Here is a 22,471-nt window from a genome sequence, read left to right on the forward strand (position 1 = left end):
TTCAAGCAAGTTTGAAAATGTTGTATCACAATTATCAAAGTAGTATAATCTTAAAAATATACTACCAAAAAATAATAGATAACTTCTTACCAATTTCTATCATTGGAGGAACAAATAAATAAATGACTAAATATGAAATGGAGTCCTACTAATATCTGGATGACCTTCCGCAAATACTAGACATTTGAATTTAAATAAACTCTTTTTTTTTTTTGAGTTGGAGTCTCACACTGTTGCCCAAACTGGAGTGCAGTGGCATGCTCATAGCCACCCCAGTGTAGACCTGCTGGGCTCTGGCAATCCTTCCACCACAGTCTTCCAAGTAGCAGGAACTACAAGTGTGCTACCACATCCAGCTAATTTTTTGACTTATTGTAGAGATGAAGTCTCACCAAGTTGCCCAGTTGGTCTTGAACCCCTAAGCTTAGGTAATCCTCTTGCCTCGGCCTTCCAAAGTGCTGAGATTACAGGCTTGAGCCACCATGCCTGGCCCTTAAATAAACTTTAATCAAAGTTTAGACTTTGTGAAGTTCTATTATTTTCAGAGACCAGTAAGCTAAAGTTATTTAAATAAATAACATAGTTACAGTCTTCTCTATATACTTCTGTGAAGTTAGAACTTTCTCCAAAGAACTCAAAGTTCTTCACAAACTTCAATCAGTAAGTATCTATTCTTTCACTATATCTTGATAGGTATATATACTCTACAGTACAGAGATTAAGTAACCAGTACAAACACCTAGCAAGATAGATAGGCCCAGAATAAATATCTAAGTTATTCAACTTCAGCCCATCTTCATGTAAGAATTTTCCCCCACCTTAATGAAGAAACCAAATGGCTATATTTTTCTTTTGAAACCAGCTCAGAAAGCTTCTGACAGTTAATTTTTATATTTTACTCTCTGTCTTAAAAACATACTTTAATACATCTGCATAGAACATATTATAGTAAATGAATAATGCTGAAGATGTATTCAATAGCTGGGAAAATTAACAGACCAATGGCTTTTTCAAGTTGAAGTTTTAACTATTTCTTAAATCACTTCAAGTATTAATAAAGCTAGAACAAATTCTGTAATGATTTTAAAAACCAGTACTCTAGAAGTATAGCAGGGGAAACAGAATAGCAATGGTCTACGTTCTCCTCTTGCAATTTTCACATACTTACATTACAGCAGTTATAAAATTCTAATCTAATTGTCTAATGTCCATCTTACCCTTAAACTGAACTTAAGAGCAGAGATGATTTCCTACTGATATCTCTAGAGTATTATAGAGTGCCTGACACATATAGAGATGCTCAGTAAATATTAGATGAATAAACAAAGTAAGTTGTTAGAGAAATATCAGAGAAACAGACATGCCTTCAGAAGTAACCAGAAGCAATGGAGAAATGGCTTTCCTATAAGGGAAACAACAACAACAACAAAAAATAGAAACAAGGTCAGTATGTGAATAAAACAAAGGGAAATTAAGTTTTAGGAAATGGATGCAAAAGATAGGCAACATTTGAAGATATTTTGGGGGGAAAAAAAGGAAGTTTATACCATTAGAAAAAGGGTAGAAATTTGGGAAGAGAAATATATATATATTCAGAAAAGAATATAAAGATTTTGATCACAGGCTATGAGAGGGGAATTGAGAAATAACCAGTACAATTAAATTCATTTGCCATGTTTGGCAACTAAATAAGTTTTTTCCTCTATTTATTAAATGTTTTTGTTCATTGAACACATCTACCTTAACTTAAAACCTAAAAGTCCTTTTCAACGGTCAGGTAATTATTGCACAGTCACAATATTTCTTTTAAAAAAACAATACTATTACAAAGCAAGTACATTCCAGCACTATCAAAAACTCCACAAAACAGAAAAATCACTAACAACCACATTGAAAATGTACAACAGCAATGTCTTGTCAACACTTCTGTACAGAGCACAGACATGACAGCTAAAACAGACAGAAGAGAAGATGCTTTTGACAGCCAGTGTGTGTGAATGATTCTCTGAGTCAGATGGCAGCAACAAGTTACCAACTAGGAGATCTGCATGACAACTAACCATCCATCTGTATCAAACACCATCTGGCCAAGATGACTCTGGCTTCTGTGTATTTGACACTCCTTTCAATTCCAAAGACTAGCAAAACAAGTGGTCTACCAGCATCTGAAGAGGTAAACAGGTACTTAGATACTTGTGCCATAAGGTACTTTATATTCGTTCTTAGTGTTCAAAGCAAAACTTAAAACACTGGTGATCAACTATAGCATGCATCTTAAATTTACTAAAAATGAATGTCCATACATACTCTAAACTATCATAAATAAAGCAAGATGTTTATTTTAAGAATTGCCCTTTTATCCAGGCAAAATTATAATACTTCTTCAAAACTAAGGCAACATATTTCCTATAATTTTGGACATGCAGCTGTACAATTTTTCATGAGTTTCATAAATACTACAGTTTCATAAATTGATTTTTTCCATTGCTGACATTGAATATTCTCATTTTTCATATTTTTCAAGGCATTTGTTCCTTACATAGGAAAAACAAAGTTCAAGTCCTTAAATTACCTATAATATTCCAAATAGGCCAAACATTATTTCTTCTCATCCTCAAGAATTAATCTCATTCTGAAAAATACCATTGTTTTCCTCCAATGATTTACTAAGAAATTTAATAAATGTTGAGTAGATTGGGGAAAAAAGTCTCAAATTAAAAACCTCTCAAAATTGTTCCAAGATTAACAGAGAATGAAAGCTTTATTGAAGGATTTGCTTGGCTACCACAAATACTCTCAACAGGAAGCTCCACAGTTCATGAAGGAAGATAATTGAATATTAACTACTCTAATACATAGCACTTTAGACACAAACTAATTAATTTAGACACAACCTAATTAAAATCTTGAAATTTTGGTAAGCTAAGCATCAGCTTCAGTTTTTAAGTTTTCTTTGTTAAGTATGAGATAAAATACGATTACCAATCAGGAGATCCTGGCTTATACAGCTTTTTCTTCAACCATTCTCTACTTAATAGGTTATAAAGCTTGCACACTCTTGCCCTCAGTACGGACACTTATCTAGGAGATCTGCAATTTGACAGGTTAGATTACTAATCTAATGACCTACTATAAGGTAACAGTACTGCCACTTCTCAGCATGCCAAATAGTAAACTATGACCAACTATTTTTATTTTACAATTCTGTGTTTTGGTCCTAATTAACTTACTTGCCTCTTTGAGCCTTTGGTTTTTCTTTGAAATGAAAATAACACATACTTGAAGGATTGAAGGAGACTGAATATGTAAAATATCTGTCTAACAATATGCTTTTTGCAAATGTTTGTTCCTTTCTTTTAATAATGATCAAGGTATCTACATAATACCTAAAGCCATGGGAATGGGACCACTGCACAGAGTCCACACTAGGGCAATGCCTAGTGGAGTTGTATGGGCAAGGATGTCCCTGATACCCTAGGACCAGTAGAACCTATTAGTGTGCAACTCCAGCCTGGGAAAATAAAAGGCATGCAACTCCAATATGTGAGAGCTGCAGCTGGCAGCCATGGGTACGGGGTCATCTGAAGCCTTGAGGGCCCAAACCCTATCCCAGTGTGTCCAGAAGACAAGACATGGAGTTAAGATTATTCTCAAGTCTGAAGGCTTAATGTTTGCCCTATTGGATTTTAGATCTGGTTGGAACCTGTTATTATCCCTTTTTTCTTTCCTACTGCTCTCTTTTGGAATAGAAATGTTTATCCTACACCTGTCCCACCATTGTCTTATGGAATCACATAAGGTATTTAATTTCACAGGCTCACAACTGGAGACGAATGTGCCTCTGATGAATTGTACTCGAGTCCTATCTCTACATCTGATTTAGATAATATTTAGATGAGACTTTGAACTTAGATTTTGAAGTTGATGCTAGAGCAAGTTAAGACTTTTGGGGCTTTTGGGATAGAATAAATGTATGTCACATGCATGTATCTCACATATTTTATATGTGAGCAGGACTACATTTTGGGGGCCAGGGGCAAAATGCTATTGTTTGAATTTGTGTCACCTCCAAAATTCATGTTAAAACTTAATTCCCCTTGTGGTGGTATTAAGAGGCAGGGCCTTTTAGGAGGTGATTAGGTCATGAGGGATACTTCCACATGAATGGGATTAAGGCCTTTATAAAAGAGGCTTTACAGAGAGTTCAGCCCTTTTTGCCTTCTGTCTCTTCTCCATGTGAGGGCACAGCCTTCATCCCCTCTAGAGAATGTAGCAACAAGGTGCCATCTTGGAAGTGGAGAGTAGGCCCTCACCAGACGCCAAGCCTGTTGGCAACTTGATCTTGAACCTCTCACTCTCCAACTGTGAGAAATAAATACATTTCTATATTTAAGATATGTACAAAGTAAAAAGTGAGAGTCTCCTCCCTTACGCTGCCTTCAGTTTTTCTTCAAGAGTAACTACTACTGACATTTTGGCATGTATTCTTTCAGATTTATACATACATGTGTGTATGTATACCATACTTTAAAAAAAAATGAGAACTGTTTTGCAACCAAATTTTTCAACTCAATAACACCTTATCATCATGTGATCATTTCATCAAATATTTACTGTATAACAAACAGAGGGCTTTACTTTCTTTATTCTATTTAATCCTTAAACTAACTTTCTGAGATTATTTCCCACATTTTACAGATGAGAAAACTGAGGCCTACGGATGTACCAAAGAATTCGTCCAAGGTTTCCCAGTAGGTAGTACAGTTAGAATTTGAATCCAGGTTTGCCTAAATACTAAGTCCAAACCCCTAAATAACACCGTGCCACATCACATGAGCACCCCTAGTTTGCCCAGGGCCCTCTTTTTTCTATGTACTCTCTTCTTAGGTAATCTCATCCATGCTGGAAGAGAGAGCTCTAGATCCAACTGCTACTGAGAAAGCACTTCCGGTTTTATATATTCAAAACTGATGATCTCCCTTCAACTGCCACTCCCTCTCACTTCTCCCCTGCTCCCCAAATCTTGTCTTTTGTTAGTATTCCTTTTCTCAGTATATGACACCACTATCTAGAAAGCCGTAACCATACTTGATATCTACTTATATAGTCAATCAGTCACCAAGTGTCAATTTGAATCTTAAATATCTCTGAAATTTATTAATCATTTCCATCTTAAATGCAACCATCACAATTCAAGTCATCACAACCTTAACTGCTCTCCTTAAATCTATCAGCCAATCCATTCTCTATGCAGTAGCCATTATGTTCTTTGCAAAATGTAAATGTAATCATATCACCCCATGCTTTTTTCTTACTCCAACCCTCCTCCCCTAAATTTAGTGGCTTCTTATTGCTCTTAGAATAAAGAACCAAAAAGCCTTAATATAGCCTCTAAGTCACTACATAGTGTTGCCCCTGACTCTTCTCAGTGCACTATTCCTTTATAGTTTTCAGTTCTTAGTCAGTGGGTATTTACTTTTAATTTTTCAATTTTAAAGATGTGGGGTACAATTCAGGGTTAGGTATACAAATGTTCATTATGCAGATACCCTTGTTGATGAGGTGTGCTCCTCATCCCCTGGCAGATCCCCACTACTGCCAATCCCGCCTCTCCCAACTCCCGGCAGTTTTCCGCTACTGCCAATCCTTTTCTTACACTACGATAATTGTTCAAGGTCCACTTATGAGTGAGAACATGTGATAGTCAGTTCTTTGTTTCTGTGATAGATCACTCAGTATTATAGATTCTAAGTCCATCCAGGTTGCTCTGAAGTTCATGATTTTGTCCTTCTCTATGGCCGTGTATACTCCATTGTGTATATGTACCACATTTTTAAAATTCAGTCCTCTTTTGATGGGCAGCATGGTTGGTTCCATGTTCTTGCTATTGTGAATAATGCTGTAATAAACATGCATGTGCAAGTATCTTTTTCATAGAGTGATGTGAATTCCTCTGGGTGTATTCCCAGTAGGGGGATTACAGGTTGCATGGAAGGTTGATTTTTAGATTTTTTAGGAATTCCCACAATGTTTTCTAGAGGTTGTACTAGTTTACATTCCCACCAACAGTGTAGAAGTGTTCCCTTTTTACCACATCCTCTCCAGCATCTGTTGGTTTTTGAGTTATTGATGACGGCCATCCTGACTGGAGTTAGGTGGTATCTCAGTGCAGCTTTAATTTGCATTTCTCTGATGACTAGTGAGGCTGAGCAGTTTTTCATGTATCTGTTGGCTGCTCATATGTCTTCTTTTGAGAAGTATCTATTCATATCTTTTGCCGACTTTGTAATGGGAAGGTTTATTATTTTCTTTTTTAAAAAATTTTTATTATAAAGATGTGGGATACATTTCAGGGTTAGGTATATAAATATTGATCATGCAGGTACCCTTGTTGATGAGGTATGTCCCTCCCTCCCTAGCAGTTTCCCTCAACTGCCAATCCCACTCCCCTCCCCTGACAGTTTCCCACTACTGCCAATTGCTTTCTTATAGCATTATAATTGTTCAAGTTCTGTTTATGAGTGAGAACATATGGAACTCTGTTCTTTGTTTCTGTGATAAATCACTGAGTATGAATGAATCCAAATCCATCCAAGTTGTTGCAAAGTCCACATATTTGTCCTTCTTTATGGCTGCATAATATTCCATTGTGTATATGTACCACATTTTAAAAATCTAGTCCATCTTCGATGGGCAACACAATTAGTTTACCATGTTTTTGCTATTGTGAATAGAGCTGCAAAAAATATACGTGTGCAGGTAGCTTTTTTGCAGAATAATTTGAGTTCCTTCTGGTATATTCCCAATAGGGGAATTGTTGGGTCATATGGAAGGTCAATTTCTAGTTCTTTCAGAAATCACCACACTGCTTTCCAAAGAGGTTGTACTAGCTTGCATTCCCACCAGCAGTGTACAATCCTTAGCAAAAGAAACAAAGCAGGAGGTATCACACTTCCAGACTTCAAACTTTACTATAAGTCTACAAGAATCAAAATAGCCTCGTATTGGTACAAGAACAGGCACACAGACAAATGGAACAGGAAAGAGATTCTGGAAGCAAAGCCTCAATTCCTCAACCAACTCATCTTTGACAAAGTCTCCAACAACAACCACTGGGGAGAGGAGAAACCTATTCAGTAAACAGTGCTGGGATAACTGGATGATCACATGCAGAAGACTGAAACAGGACTCCTACCTATCACCATACACAAAAACTAACTCTAAATGGATCAAAGACCTAAACGTAGAACCTCAAACTATAAGAATCTTAAAAAACACAGGAGACACCCTTATGGAAATTGGAACTGGAAACCAATTCCTATTCAGAACCATAAAGGCCAATACCTTAATAAGAAATAAGATAGACAACTGGGACCTCATCAAATTAAAAAGCTTCTGCAAAGCAAAAGAAACCATCAAGAGAGCAGGGAGACAGCCCACAAAATGGGAAAAAATATTTGCCAACTGTTTATCTGACAAAGGCCTAACATCTAGGATCTACAAGGAACTCAAACGCGCCGAAAGGAAAAAAACAAACAGTTCCTTTAAAAAGTGGGCAAAAAACATGAATAGACACTTCTCAAAAGAAGATATGCAGGCAACCAACAGACACATGAAAAAGTGCTCAGCCTCACTCATCATCAGAGAAATGCAAGTCAAAACCACATTGAAATACCAATAACCCCTGTAAGAATGGTCATCATTAATGAAACAAACAACAACAGATGCTGGCGAGGATGTGGAGAAAAAGGAATGCTTCTACACTGCTGGTGGGAATGCAAACTTGTTTTTTTCTTTTTGGCATGTTTGAGTTTCTTGTAGATCCTAGATTATCAGGCCTTTGTCAGACATACAGTTGGCAAATATTTTTTCCCAGTCTGAGGGCTGTCACCTTGCACTCTTGATGGTTTCTTTGGTTTTGCAGAAGCTTTTCAGTTTGATGAGGTCCCACTTGTCTACTTTATCTCTTATGGCATGGGCACTTGGACTTTATCTCTTATGGCATGGGCACTTGGGGATTTGATCAGGAATTAGTTGCCAGTTCCAATTTCCTTAAGGGTGTCCTGCATTTTCTAAGGTTCTTATAGTTTGAGGTTTTACGTTTAGGTCTTTGACCCATTTAGAGTTGGTTCTTGTGTACACAGATAAGTAGGGGTCTTGTTTTAATCTTCTGCATGTGGTCAGCCAGTTTTCCCAGCACCATTTACTGAATAGGTTCTTCTCCTCTCCCCAGTGGTTGGTGGTGGAGGCTTTGTTGAAGATGAGTTGGTTGAGAAATTGAGGTTTTGCTTCTGGAATATCTATCCAGTTCCATTGGTCTATATGCCTGTTCTTGTACCAATACCAGGCTGTTTTGATTACTGTAGCTTTATAATAAAGTTTAAAGTCTGGGAGTGTGATATCTTTTGCTTTGTTGTTGTTGAGGATTGTTTTGATGATTTGTGGTTGTTTAAGTTTCCATATGAATTCCTATATTGTCATTTCCAGGTCTGAGAAGAACGCTGCTGGTAATTTAATGGGTACTGCATTAAATCTGTAGATTGCCTTGGGTAGGATAGACATCTTTACAATGTTTATTCTTCCAATCCATGGGCATGGAATATTTTTCCATTTGTTTGTCATCTTTGATTTCTTTGAGCAGTGTTTTGTAGTTTTTGTTGTAAAGGTCTTTCACATCTCTGGTTAGGAAGATGCCAAGTTATTTGATTTTTTTGGTGGCTATTGTGAATGGGATTGTACTTTTTATTTTGGTTTTTGTTTGTTTATTGTTGGTACATAGAAATGTGACTGTCTTGCACATTTATTTTATACCCTGAGGCTTTGCCAAAGTCCTTTATCAGTGCAAGGAGGTTTTTGACAGATTCTCTTGGGTTTTCAAGGTATAGTATCATGTCATCTGCAAAGAGGGTTAAACTTGACTTCCTCTTTTTCTATTTGCATATCACTGATTTCATTCTCTTGTCTGATTTCTCTAGCTACGACTTCTAAAACTATGTTGAAAATGAGTGAGAGAGGGAATCCTTGTCTTGTTCTGGTTTTCAGGGGAAATGGTTCCAATTTCTGTCTGTTTTGGCAGTATGCTGGCTATTGGTTTCTCATAGATGGCTCTTACTATTTTGAGGTATATTCCATCTATGCCTAGATATTCGAGGTTTTTTATCAAGAAGGGGTGCTGGATTTTATCAAAGGCTTTTTCTGTGCCTAACGATATAATCATGTGGTTTTTATTTTTACATCTGTTGATGTATTTAATTATGTGTATGGTCTTATGAATGTTGAGCCAGTCCTGCATCAGTTATGGGTATTTATAATACAGATACTTGTATTTGGAAAGCCTCTCAACCCTGCCATTTCAAAAATCACTACAGAAAGATAATCTTTATTAACCTAGATTAATTAGGTCAAGTCCCCAACAGAGATTCGAATGGCAGTTTATCTTTTTTCTTGATACTTATCAGAGTTTGCAGCTATATTTGTGAGATTGATTAGTCTATGCTTTACTGAACTGTGCCACCATACCATGAAGCACGGAACGTATCTGTTTGCTTATCACTGTAGATCTAGTACTTAGTGTAGTCTGTGAAACATTATAGGTGCTCAGTATATTTTTGAATAAATATTATAATTTAAACATTCTTTACTGATGAATCTCCTTGAACATATATCCTACATACCTGTCTAAAAGTTTTGATGGAACATATATCTGGAAATAAAAACTTGGAAGAAAGGATACAAATAGTTTAAATTCTGTTAAGTGGAAAATGAGTCAATGGGAAAGCACTGACAATGTACAATAGAAGAAATAAGTCTTCAATCAGAAACTACCAGGAGCACCTTTATTCTAATACCAGTAAATTCAATAGAAAAAAAAATACAGAATGAACTGCTTTATCCATATTGACACTTTACACAGAGCATATATATTATTGGTGTACAAAAAGAAAGAGAAAAAAAAAAGAATGGTAAACAATGATAAGGTCATTTACATGTTATGTGAAAATGAAGTTAGTTTTTTAAAAATAGTACCTACAATAAAGGTATTTTATGCCTTCATGTAATCCTTTAAAACATGTTTTATAAGCTTTTCTAGGTAACATAAGTTTCAGGTTAAGGGATTACATTTCAGATGAGTCAAGACTAGCTCTTGAATAAAGCAGTATGACAACAAAACAGTTCTTATCGCTTTACATTTATTGTTAGAAAATGTTAGAAAGGTTCTGTAATTTATGATAAAAAGACACAGCATGGTCAGATTTAGACTTATTTTAGGCCTTTAGCTCAGCTCTCACTGGTTAGTCAATAAGGCTCTTTGCTTAGCAAATTGGATTGTTTTAAATATTATGTATCCTTTGTCTTTCTGATTAGTACAAAGAAAAAGTAATTTATAGTATTGGACCTGATCTCAGAATTAAGGAGATGGCTTCTATTCTATATAAGACTTTACATTTTTCTCTTGTAATCGAGATTGGACAAGAAGAAACAAAAATTTCATTTCATATTTCTCTTCTCAACAAAAAAAATTTATATTTTCTGATTATATAAGGCAAAGGATCTTGGGACAAGCAGGAGAGGCCCGTTGCAGGTTTTCTATAACTTAATCATTAATGATTATGGCAATCTAATTTGCAAATGGTAATCTGTTTAAAATTTTCAGATGTTTTTATTGTTTCATTACTGATTCCTCTCTTGGAAAGACAGTCAAAGAAGCAATAGATGTTTCTTAAATCTTTGATAAATATATTTGGTTTCTGCCATGAAACAGTGACAGAAAATGATAACAAGGAACTTGGTATGAGTAATAAAACTGATTAAACGTTTAATTCCACACAATAGAATCCTGTGATATTTGAAACTCTTTGTTGGATGCAGAAGTTCATGCCTGTAATCCTAGGATTTGGGGAGGCTGAGGTGGGAGGATTACTTGACCCAAGGAGTTCAAGACCAGCTTGGGCAACATTGCAAGACTGTCTACAAAAAATAAGCTAGCTGGATATGGCAGCACATGCCTGTGGTCCTAGCTACCCAGGAGGTCGAGGAAGAAGAATCACTTGAGTACAGAAGATTGAGGCTGTACTTCATCCTATCCTGGATGATACTGCAAGACTCTATCTGTAAAACAAAAACTAAAACAAAAAAACCTCTCCAAGCAACTTCAGCCTAGTCAGCCAAAAAGAAGTGACAAGGACTGCTAATTGTTCCCCAGATCCATTTTATTTCTTGCTTTTAATAATACAGAGTTTTAAATGGGCACATGGTCATTCAGTTAAGGATATATTTACCAGCCTTCCTTATGACTAGGTGTGGCCATGTGACTAAGTTATGGTTAAAAGGGTGTGTGAACAGAGGGATCTGTACAAAATTTGAACATCATTAAAAGAAAGCTGTCTGCTCTTCACTTGTCTCTCCTTTCTCATTGGCGGGTAACAAGTAGACCGGGCACTGTGATCCAAGAGAGGGAAACCATATATATATATTTTTTTAAGTTGGAGTCTCACTCTGTTGCCCTGACTGGAGTGCAGTGGACGCTTCCGGCCACCGCAGCCTCGACCTGCTGGGCTCCAGCGATCCTTCCTCCTCAGCCTTTCGAGTAGCCGGAATTACAGGCAGCACTACCACGCCCGGCTGATTTTTTGATTTATTGTAGAGATGAGGTCTCACTGCCCAGGCGGGTCTCGAACCCGCGGGCTCAGGCAATCCACTCACCTCAGCCTCCCAAAGGCGCGGGATTACAGGCTGAGCCACCGAGCCCGGCTTGGAAACCCTATTTTAAAGATGGCAGAGCTGCCTTATTAGTCCTGGTCTATTCACCTCTGAAATGTTACATGACAGATAACTTTTATATTTAAGTGCTGTATTTCCTGGTTTCTTTGTAAAAACAGCTTATACTATAAATAACTAATTCAGGAGCCAAACCTGAATTACCACTTTACACTCTATACCTTATGTAGTAATCTTTTGTCTTATTCTGTAAGCATATTAAATGCTTTTGTATGACTTTGCATGCCTAGCATCCTTTTATTTCAAAATGTGAAGAACCCCTTTTAGTATTTTTTGAAGGGCAGGTATAATAATAAATACTCTCTACTTTTGTTTATCTGGTAGTATCTTAATTCTCTCCCATTTTTGAAGAATAGTTTTGTTGGATATAGAGTTCTTTTTTTATGCTTATATTTAGCATTTATTTATGTTATTGATAAATAAGAGTTGAATATATTTTGGGGGTACATGTGATATTTTGATACACTCATATAATGTGTCATAATCAAATCAGGGTAACTGGAATATCTATCACCTCAAACTCTTTATGCTGGTTACATTCAAATTTTTCTCTTCTAGTTATTTTGAAATGGACCAATAGATTATTAACTATAGCATCCTGTACAACACTAGATCTAATTCCTTCTATCAAATGATATTTTTGTACCCATTAACCAACTTCTCTTCATGCCTCTAATCCTCACTCTTTCCAGTCTGTGGTAAACATCAACCTACACTCTATCTTCACAAGACCCACTTTTAAAATTCCTACAGCGGAGTGAGAACATATATTTGTCTTTTTGTGTCTGGCTTATTTCACTTAACATGACCTCTGGTTCCATCCATGTTGCTGCAAATGACAGAATTTCATTCTTTTTTATGGCTGAGTAATAGTCTGCTGTGTACATATCCCACATATTCTTCATCTATTCATCCACCGATGGACACTTAGGATGAATTCATATTTTGGCTACTGTGAATAGCACTCCAATAAACATGGGAGGGCAGATATGTCTTCGAAATATTCATTTCTTTTGAATATATACTCATTAGTGGAACTGCTAGATCATATGGTACACCTCTATTAGTTTTTTGAGAAATCCCCATGCTATTTTCCATAGTACCTGTATTTACATTCTTACCAACATTACCAAAGGGCTTCCCTTTTACACATCCTTGCCAGCATTTGCTGCTTTTGTCTTTTTTATAAAACCCATTTTTAGCTAGGATGAGATAATTTCTCACTGTGGTTTTGATTTGTATTTCCCTAATGATTGGTACTATTGGACATTTTTCTATACCTGTTGGCCATTAGCATGCCTTCTTTTGAGAAATGTCTATTCCGTTATTTTGCCCATTTTAAAACTAGTTTATGTCTTTGTTTATTGCTACTGCGTTCCTTATATCCCAGTTACTAATTCCCTGTCAAATGAATAGCTTGCAAATACTTTCTCCCATTCTGTATGTTTGTGTTTTTTTTTCTCTCTCTCTCTTTTTTTTTTTCCAAGTTGGAGTCTCACTCTGTCACCCAGGCTGGAGCGCAGTGGCATGCTCACAGCCACGGCAGCTGCGGCCTGCTGGACTCAGGCAATCCTTCTGCCTCAGCTTTCCCAGTAGTTGGAACTACAGGCATGTGCCACTATGCCTGGCTAATTTTTTGATTTACAGTAGAGATGAGGTCTTGCCAATTTGCCCAGGCTGGTCTTGAATCTGTGGGCTCAGGCAATCCTCTCACCTTGGCCTCCAAGTGCTGGGATTACAGACTTGAGCCACCGTGCCCAGCCAAAACATCAATATACTCACTGATAATAAACCATCTTTTAAACTTTCACATTATTTTACTCCATCTGTATCTATTCTCTCACTTTATTAAGACCTCAGCCATACACCCTTTTTGTTATTAGTCTAGTAAACTCTTCCTAGATTAGCTTCTTCCTGATTTTAGCTTAAATCTCAAAATACATAATTTCAGTCACTTTTATATGTACTCTTTGGCCACCTTACTCTTCTGCAATCTCCTAATTTTAGATTTTGCCATTTACTTGTCCATTTCTTTTCTTTTAAATTAAAACGATTATTTTAAAAATTGACATAATTGTACATGTTTATGGGGGTACAATGTGATGTTTCAATACATGTAAGCATTGTGTAATGATCAAAGGACACCCATCACCTCAAGCGTTTGCCATTTTTTAGTGGTAGGAAAATACAAAAGTCCTCTCTCCTATCTGTTTGGAAATATGTAAAAGCTTACTAATTGTACCTTTGTACCCACTCTTCATCCTCTCCCTATCACTCCCTTCCCCCAACACTTCCCAATCTCTGGTAACCACTGTTAAATTCGCTATTTCTATGAGGCCAACTTTTAAAACTTCTGCAGATGAGTGAGAACATGCAGTATTTCTTTCAGTGCCTGACTTATTTTGCCTAACATAATGTCCTCCTAGTTTATGTATGATGTCACAAATGAAAGAATTATATATTTTTTAAATGGCTGAATAGTATTCTACTGTATATATGTACATTTTCTTTACTTGTTCATCAGTTGTTGAACACTTGGTTAATTCCATATCTTGGCTATTGTGAACGGTGCTACAATCAACATGGTAGTACAGACATCTCTTAAACACATTAATTTCAATTCCTCTGGATATATATTGAGTAGTGGAATTACTGGATCACATGGTAGTTCTATTTTTAATTTTTTAAGGAAACTCCATACGTAGTTTTCAATAATGGCTGTACTAATTTACATTCCCACCAACAGTGTGTAAAGGGTTCCCTTTTTTCCATATCCTCACCTACGTCAATTCTTAACTGTCACCCTCAGAATATCCTACAAATCACTTCACTCAGTAGATGACCTCACCTTTCACAAAGAATATGGACTCTTACGTGACAAGTCTTTCTAACTTTCTGCTACCACCACCTCCTGTCTAGAAGCTTATCTTTATTTGCATCTACTTCTTTATTGTTCCCTCTAGTCTTGAAAGAAATAGGTTTCTCCTTGTTCATAGTCAGTTTCTTAACCTATGTCTGAATCTCTAGAAGTCAACTGACCAGTCTTCTTTTCTTCCTCCTATTCACCCTCCTTTCTGTCCTTCAAATATCCATGTGCCTATGTGCAAGGTCCTGGGAACACAACAGTGACCTAGACAAGGTCTCAACCCTCTTAGGGCTTCCTTTCTTATTCAGCAGACAAACAAATTACTTAGGATACTCAGGAAGGGCCTCTTTGAGAAGGTGACATCTGAGTAAAAACCTGAAAGCAATAAGGCAGGAAACTATGAAAATATCCAAAGAAAAATATCCGGTCAAATGGGATAGTAAGAGCAAAGGTCTTGAAAAAGGAATGTATTTGAAAAGCAGCAGGAAGTCATGTGGTAGCAAGGTTGTGAAAGAATGGAGTGGCAGGAGAAAAAACTGAAGTGTCTAGCAAGGGACAGATTAGGCCTTGACCTAGTAGGCCACAATAGGGACACTGACTTTAATTTTGTAGAAATCACTACAAAATTTTGAGTAGGAGACTGATATAGTAAACATCTAAATAATTCTTTTTAAACAGATCACTCTGGCTATTGTGTAAAGAATTGACTGTAAAAGGACATCAGTTACTTATTTTCACTCCTCTGTCCCAAACTATCTCCTCTCTCTCTACTGTGTTATTTATTCTTCAACTTCATTTCACTCATCCTAAAAACAAAACAACCTTGATAATCATCACTCCATTTCTCTTTTACACACAGTCAAGCTTTTTGCCTATGTGGTTTATACTGTCTTTACTTCATCATTCTCTAATTCTCCTCAGCCTACTGCAATCTGCCCTCCCCACTCAACTGCCCTCATAAATGTCAGTAATCACCACATAGCCAAATACAATGTATGCTTCTCAGCCGTCATCTTACTAGATTCCTTTGCTATCTGCTATTGCTTACTACTGCGTTCTTCTTGAAATTCTTTTCTAATGGCTTCTATGATATCACTGTCATTTTCTCTAATTTGTTTCCTACCTTTCAGAGTGTTTTTTATTAATTTACTTACTGGTTCTCCTCTCTATGCCTGTTCTTTAAAATATTGTTATTCACACCAGGTGCAGTGGCTCATGCCTGTAATCCCAGCACTTTGGGAGGTTTAGGCGAGAGCATTGCCTGAGCCCACAGGTTCAAAACCAGCCCGGGAAACAAGGTGAGACTTCGCCTTTACAACAAATCAAAAAATTAGCAAGGCATGGTGGTGCATGCCTGTAGTTCCAGCTACTTGGAAGGCTGAGGTGGAAGGATCGCCTGAGCCCAGCAGGTTGAGGCTGCAGTGGCCATGAGTGTGCCACTGCACTCTAGCCTGGGTGACAGAGTGAGACTCCAACTAAAATAAAATAAAAAAATAAAATAAAATAAAATAAAATAACATTCTCTGAGTTTCTTTTTCTATGCCTCTCAACTACTTAATCTGTGTTCTCCAGGGACCAACTGGTTGGTTTTCTTCCCTTCCTCCTCTCCCCTCTACTGTGCCTTTCAAATATTCTTTCAACCTATACAGTCTAACTGGAAGGTGCCATCCACATTTAAGGCTACAACAAAATCAGTTATTGCCATATGTATAATTTCTAACTTAGTATTCTTTCTACACTAACAGATCCATGTTAACTATTCATTGGACATTTTTGCTTGTATGTCCCACAAGTAAAATATTAACTAAAAATATTAACTAAAGTAACTAAACAGTACCACTACCAATCCAGTCATCTATTCCAGATATCAACTGAGAATTTATTCCATCATATTCAGATGTGTCCTATATTCAGGTGTCACCTGCTTTCCATTATATCTCCTAAATAAACCTGAGATCTCTTCCCCAATTCATCCCTTATGCTTAATTTAGGTCCTTATTTTAATTGTTCAAGCTGATTGCCATTCAATTTTTATTTTCTTAAATTGAGGTACAAAATATATGTATGCATGTATTTAGTATGTATAGTAATAGATATTTTATATACCATAAAATTACATAATGTATAATTTTATGTTAATACATATACTGAAGTGCATAAAGTGCAACTGGATGGTTGTCACCTTGCTCTTAGAACATTGCTTAAAATAAAAAAGGTTCTTTTTTTGAGTTGGAGTCTCACTCTGTCACCCAGACTGGAGTGCAGTGGCTGCTCCTGGCCACCGCAGCCTCGACCTGCTGGGCTCCGGCGATCCTTCCGCCTCAGCCTTCCAAGTAGCCAGAATTATAGGCATGCGCCACCACGCCCGGCGGATTTTTTGATTTATTGTAGAGATGAGGTCTCGCTGCCCGCGGGCTCAGGCAATCCACTCACCTCAGCCTCCCAAAGGCGTGGTATTACAGGCTGAGCCACCAAGCCCGGCTCAAAAAAGGTTCTTAATATATATTTGTTAAACTAAAATTCCCCATTGTTCTGTATTCTATCTGTCTCTATCCCACCGTCATGCAGACTTTTCTACAGCACATATTAATCCTTCAGCAGCTTATAATTAATAAGGACATAGTACAAACTACTTAGCCATATTCACCATGACTGAGTCATAATCTACCTTTACAACTTCTTTGACTACAATGCCCTGTTATTCTTTTTGGAGCCATAAGATCACTTTGTGGTTCAAGGAATGTATCATACTCCCTTGCTTCTGAATTTTTTTTTTTTTTGAGTTGGAATCTCACTCTGTCACCCAGCTGGAGTGCAGTGGCATGTTCACAGCCACCCCAGCATTGACCTGCTGGGCTCCAGTAATCCTTCTGCCTCAGTCTTCCAAGTAGCTGGAACTACAGGCATGCACTACCATGCCTAGCTAATTTTTGATTTATTGTAGAGATGAGGTCTCGCCAAGTTGCCCGGGCTGATCTCAAACCTGCGGGCTCAGGCAATCTATTCACCTCAGCCTCCCAAAGTGCTGGGATTATAGGCTGAGCCACTGAGCCCAAATTTTTTATATATAGTGCTCCTACTTATAGGACCATTCTTTTCCAGATTACTAAACTCTTCCTAATCTTAGCTCAAGTATTGACTCATATTGAGATTATGACTTGTTCCACACAGACTGAGTTAGGTGCCTCTTCTCTGTGCTCATATATTATCCTGCACTGATCTCTATTATGGCACTTGGTACACTACTGTAACGACTCTCAATTTTCTTTTTTATCTTTTAAATTATATAATGAAATGTCTATTTTGTTATTTATTTGAACTTTAAAAAAGTTCCTTATGAGTATAAACGATGTTTTATTTATTTATTTTTTTAATTTCAATGTTCTCAAAAATTTACCAAGACCCCAATAATGGGTACTCAATAAATGTGTTTTAAATAAATCAGGATATTCTGCACTTAATACAAAAGAATATACAGTATATGAGAAGAGACTCCCCCTAAAACGAGAATTTATAAAAAATGATGTCTTTATTCTTACATGCTTAAACATCAGTCGCCTTCAAAGTACTCTCCATTTGATGCAATACACCTGTTGAGATGCTTTTGTCACTGCTCAAAATGAATTTTTGAACTCGACAATTTTTGATGCCTTTTAGCGCATCTGCCGTTTTTTGTTTCACCTCTTTCACATCAGCAACATTTCCCTTTGAGGATTTTTTTCATCCAGGGAAATAAAAAATCATTCAGGGTGAGACTGGGTGAAGAGGGAGGGTGGGGCATAGGGGCCATGCCATTTTTGGTCAAAAGCTGCTGAATACTCAGTGTGGTATCGGCAGGTGTGTTGTGTTGGTGGAGTAACCAGTCACCTGTTTACCACAAATCAAGATGCTTCTCCCGCAAATCAAGATGGAATCTTCTCAAAACTTCCAGATAAAAACTTTGGTTGACCATTTGATCTGGAGGAATGAATTCTGGGTTTTTTTGGTCCCCCTCATACATTTTTTCTTCATCTCTTCTTGAGTATTTCACAAACATCAACTTTGCAAAATAAATATCTAAGAAACTTTCTCTTTTCCTTCTGTGGAATATATGGTAATATAAGCAAAGGCTTCTTCCATAGCATGTTCCATAGGTGTTAAATTGCCAGAGTCTTCAGTTGCTTTTCTTTGGCCAACATGAAAAGAGTAGGAATAAAGATAAATTCCTATTTCTGCCTTATCCTAAGAATATCTCAATACTCTTCTTTCCCCTAATTCTGTTTATTAACTTTCCTGGAACAGATATGGAATTGTCAAGGTTTCTTAATAAACCTTGTCACAAAATAAAAAGAATAAACACTGGATATTTAAGTTTAGTTTAGTTTTTGTTTCTGTTTGAGTTGGAGTCTTACTCCATGCCCAGGCTGGAGTGCAGTGGTATGCTCATGGCCACCGCAGTGTAAACCTGCTGGGCTCAGGCGATCCTTCCGCATCAGCCTTCCAAGTAGCCAGAACTACAGGTATGTACTACCATGCCTGGCTAATTTTTTGATTTACTGTAGCGATGAGGTCTTGGCAAGTTGCCCGGGCTGGTCTCGAACCCGTGGGCTTGGGCAAGTCTCATACCTTGGGCTCTCAAAGTCCTGGGATTATAGGCTTGAGCCACTGCACCTGGTCAGTTTTGTTTTTTTTTTTTACAAAAGTGATTATGTCTTAAGCCTGAACTGGAAAAAGAAAATCCAAATTCTAAACTTCATTTCAATAATTTTAGAAAGCCTTCTGTCATACTGTGCCCCTCTTCCTCCCATCCATCCCTAATGATACTGTTCATGAATATACTTATATAACAGAGTATTCTTCTGTAAGCCAAGAGGCAAATCACAAAGAATAATGATAGTTTCTGAGGAAAACAGGGAGTTACATATAACATCTAGTTTTATAGTAGATCTATCAATTAGAAAGGAAAAAGAAAATGGTGCAGTTCCTATATTTATGGAAGAAACTAAGAACTGCATGGCTAGCATATCTCTTAGACTTCAGAATTTCACAGGCTAGTAAAACGATGTTCTTTTTTAAACTGGGGGAACCAAAATAAGATCCTCCCTTCCCACTTTCAACTGCCTGTGCAGTTGAAATTTAACATAGCAGGCTTTAGGCTGTTATCTTCAGAAAGGTCTCTTTGCAAGATGCCCCGGGCTGGCATCTGGGAACTTGGCTTCTGAAAACATTTTCTAAGTGAGAAAATTGTGACTGCTCTGCCAGCCTACTTAGACTGTACAATGAGATTTATGATGAACATCTTTCCTTCTAAGCATCTGGAATTTTGGTTAACAGAGTGTGCCTATGTGACCAGACCTCAATTAAAAAAAAACAAACAAACCTGAATTTTGAATCTAAAATAGAGTTTGCTATGTGTTGCACAAGTGACTGAATTTTTGAAGCTAGAGGAAAGGTACATAGGAAGACTGAACAATAAGGATTCCTCTACATTCCTCCTGATGTCTTTTTTTCATTAATCATCTGGCTGTGTCTCTTTAACATGTTGTAATGAACCTTTGCTATGAGTATGACTGTATGCCAAGTCCTCTGAGTCCTTCTAGAGAATCACAGAATATGCAGGTAGAACTGGGGATTTCGGGAAATAATACTTGCTAATGATATTAAACAAGGAGATAACCCTATCATCATCATTCACAAAAGTGTATGTTAATAAAATTCTGCCTTTTACTTTGTATGGAAACATGGACTATAACATCAGATTAAAAGGCAGAATTTTAATGAAATAAATTTGGTATTGTAAGAAGTTTATTACATTATACTTATTTTTCTCATTTTTGCTACACATCAGTGAAAATCTCATCATGAACCAGTAACAGACATGTGTTTAGGAACTACTAGGCTAAGTATTTTTGCCTGTATGCCTTTCTACCAATTAATTTTCTTCTGAAATTGAAAGTACTATAAAAAGAAACGTAATGTGTACAGGGATAATTTTAAAAGCTGAAACTTTTATTAAGTAAAGTTTTCACTAAAATAGTCTATTTTTCACAGTCATAAAGTATGAAAGACTATTATAAATTAATAGCAAATTTTGTTCTAGAATATTTTAAGATTTGTACAGTCTTCCTGCCAGCCAAATAACTATGAGAAAAAAACAAAGAACAAAACAGAGACAGAGACACTTCTAACTTTCAGTCTGTCATAACACTAATTATTTTTTATATTAATTTCCTTCTTATTTATAAAGTAAATACTGATATTTAAAAATTATTTATGGGAGACACATTCTTCACCTTTCACAATTACCTGAAAATAGACCCATCAAATCAACTCATCCTAAAAGATCACAACACTTCCTAAAAAGGCAACAAAGATCTCAAATTTCATCCATTAATTTAGTCTTCTGTTTCAGTTATTATAATTCTTCAAGGCAGTTTTTAACAGTGAACATTTTTCAGATGCAACGATTCTCAAATTCCATTTACCAGGCTAAAGAATAATTTTCAGAAGAAGCAGCACACACCTTTTGCTGTAGTTCTTTTACTGCAGAATCTCTATCCATGCATGCCTGCCGGAAGGCTTCATATGCTTTATTGAGTTGTTCGCCAATGTTTTTATCCATTCCTCTTCGTTTTGTAGCATTACTATAAAGGCTGGAGTAAATGACAGGTCTGAAAAATAATCAGAAAAGTTTGAATAGTTATTCCGTTGTATAAATCTCATCTTAAATGCATCTTAAAACACAGTCCTGTAAGGTTTACCACAAGTATTATAACACCAAGTACTATAAAGGTTTATTATAACACAAAAATATTATCTAAAATCCTGATTAGAAGGCCAGGCATGGTGGCTCATGCCTGTAATCCCAGCACATTGGGAGGTAGAGGCAGGGAGGATCGCTTGAGACCAGGAGCTCAAAACCATCCTGGGCAACACAGCAAACCCTATCTCTGCAAGTAAAGAAAAATAAAATAAAATCCTGATTAGAAATACTATGAAGCCTTAAATTCTACAATTTTTAAAAATTCTTTACACAAGGAGAAAGTGGGGTTCCAGTTCAAAAAAATGCTACTTTGGGAATAATAATTTATAAATGTAACATAAAAATAGAGAAATACAAAAAGGACATTATTAGTTCTTTATTATAGAAATGTACAACAGAATTAGTAATGTGAGAAAGGATTTTATTTTTTTACTAAATGGACACTTACTCCCACTTACAAGGTGAATTCTTGCTACACTGAAATTAGAACAAAATTAAATAGATAATAAATGTTTGTGGTTGGAGTTCACATTGTTGTTATAGCAGAGCAATTAAAATGTGTGAAAATGCTCTTATTTTAGCACAAAATCTAGGGAGAGTTGCTGTTAGATTGCACATTAAAAAAGAAAAATCACATCCCTTCAGTTCTACCCCCACTATTAGTTTTCCAACTTCCCTGCTGTTTCTGAATACAGGTTATTTGTTCACTGGAGGTCACTTGGTTTTATCATCTCAGTTTGCATAACATCTCTAACCACAATCCTTGACTCTGAGCAGAATGCTAACTAATGACTGATTTTTTCTGACCAGCTGTAAAAACTACAACACAGGATCTTTCTCTTAATCCTCTAAAAGCCACAGAATAGACAGAGTTCCATATTGGTTATGGGAGTACATTCCACTTTTTTGAAAATCCTGCATGATTTCAGTCTCTAATCTGTTATAACATCTTTCATTTTTATATTTTAACAAAGAATTAAAAAAATTTTGCATTTTCGCTGGGCTCGGTGGCTCAGCCTGTAATCCCGCGCCTTTGGGAGGCTGAAGTGAGTGGATTGCCTGAGCCCACGGGTTCGAGACCCGCC

The 22,471-nt window shown here is 36.6% G+C and overlaps 1 protein-coding gene across 1 annotated transcript in view; it reads right to left on the reverse strand.

The window, feature by feature from the left end:
- The window catches only part of TANK (TRAF family member associated NFKB activator), a 61,726-nt gene that overhangs the window by 37,189 nt on the left and 2,066 nt on the right, over positions 1-22,471 (reverse strand). Inside the window, exon 3 of the mRNA XM_021708501.1 lies at positions 21,147-21,294. Coding sequence (XP_021564176.1) covers positions 21,147-21,294 — 148 coding nt within the window. The remainder of the gene's footprint in view (positions 1-21,146; positions 21,295-22,471) is intronic.

This window comes from Carlito syrichta, unplaced genomic scaffold (assembly GCF_000164805.1).
Source record: "Carlito syrichta isolate Samal-C Ts95f unplaced genomic scaffold, Tarsius_syrichta-2.0.1 Scaffold139321, whole genome shotgun sequence".
Classification (NCBI taxonomy): domain Eukaryota; kingdom Metazoa; phylum Chordata; class Mammalia; order Primates; family Tarsiidae; genus Carlito; species Carlito syrichta.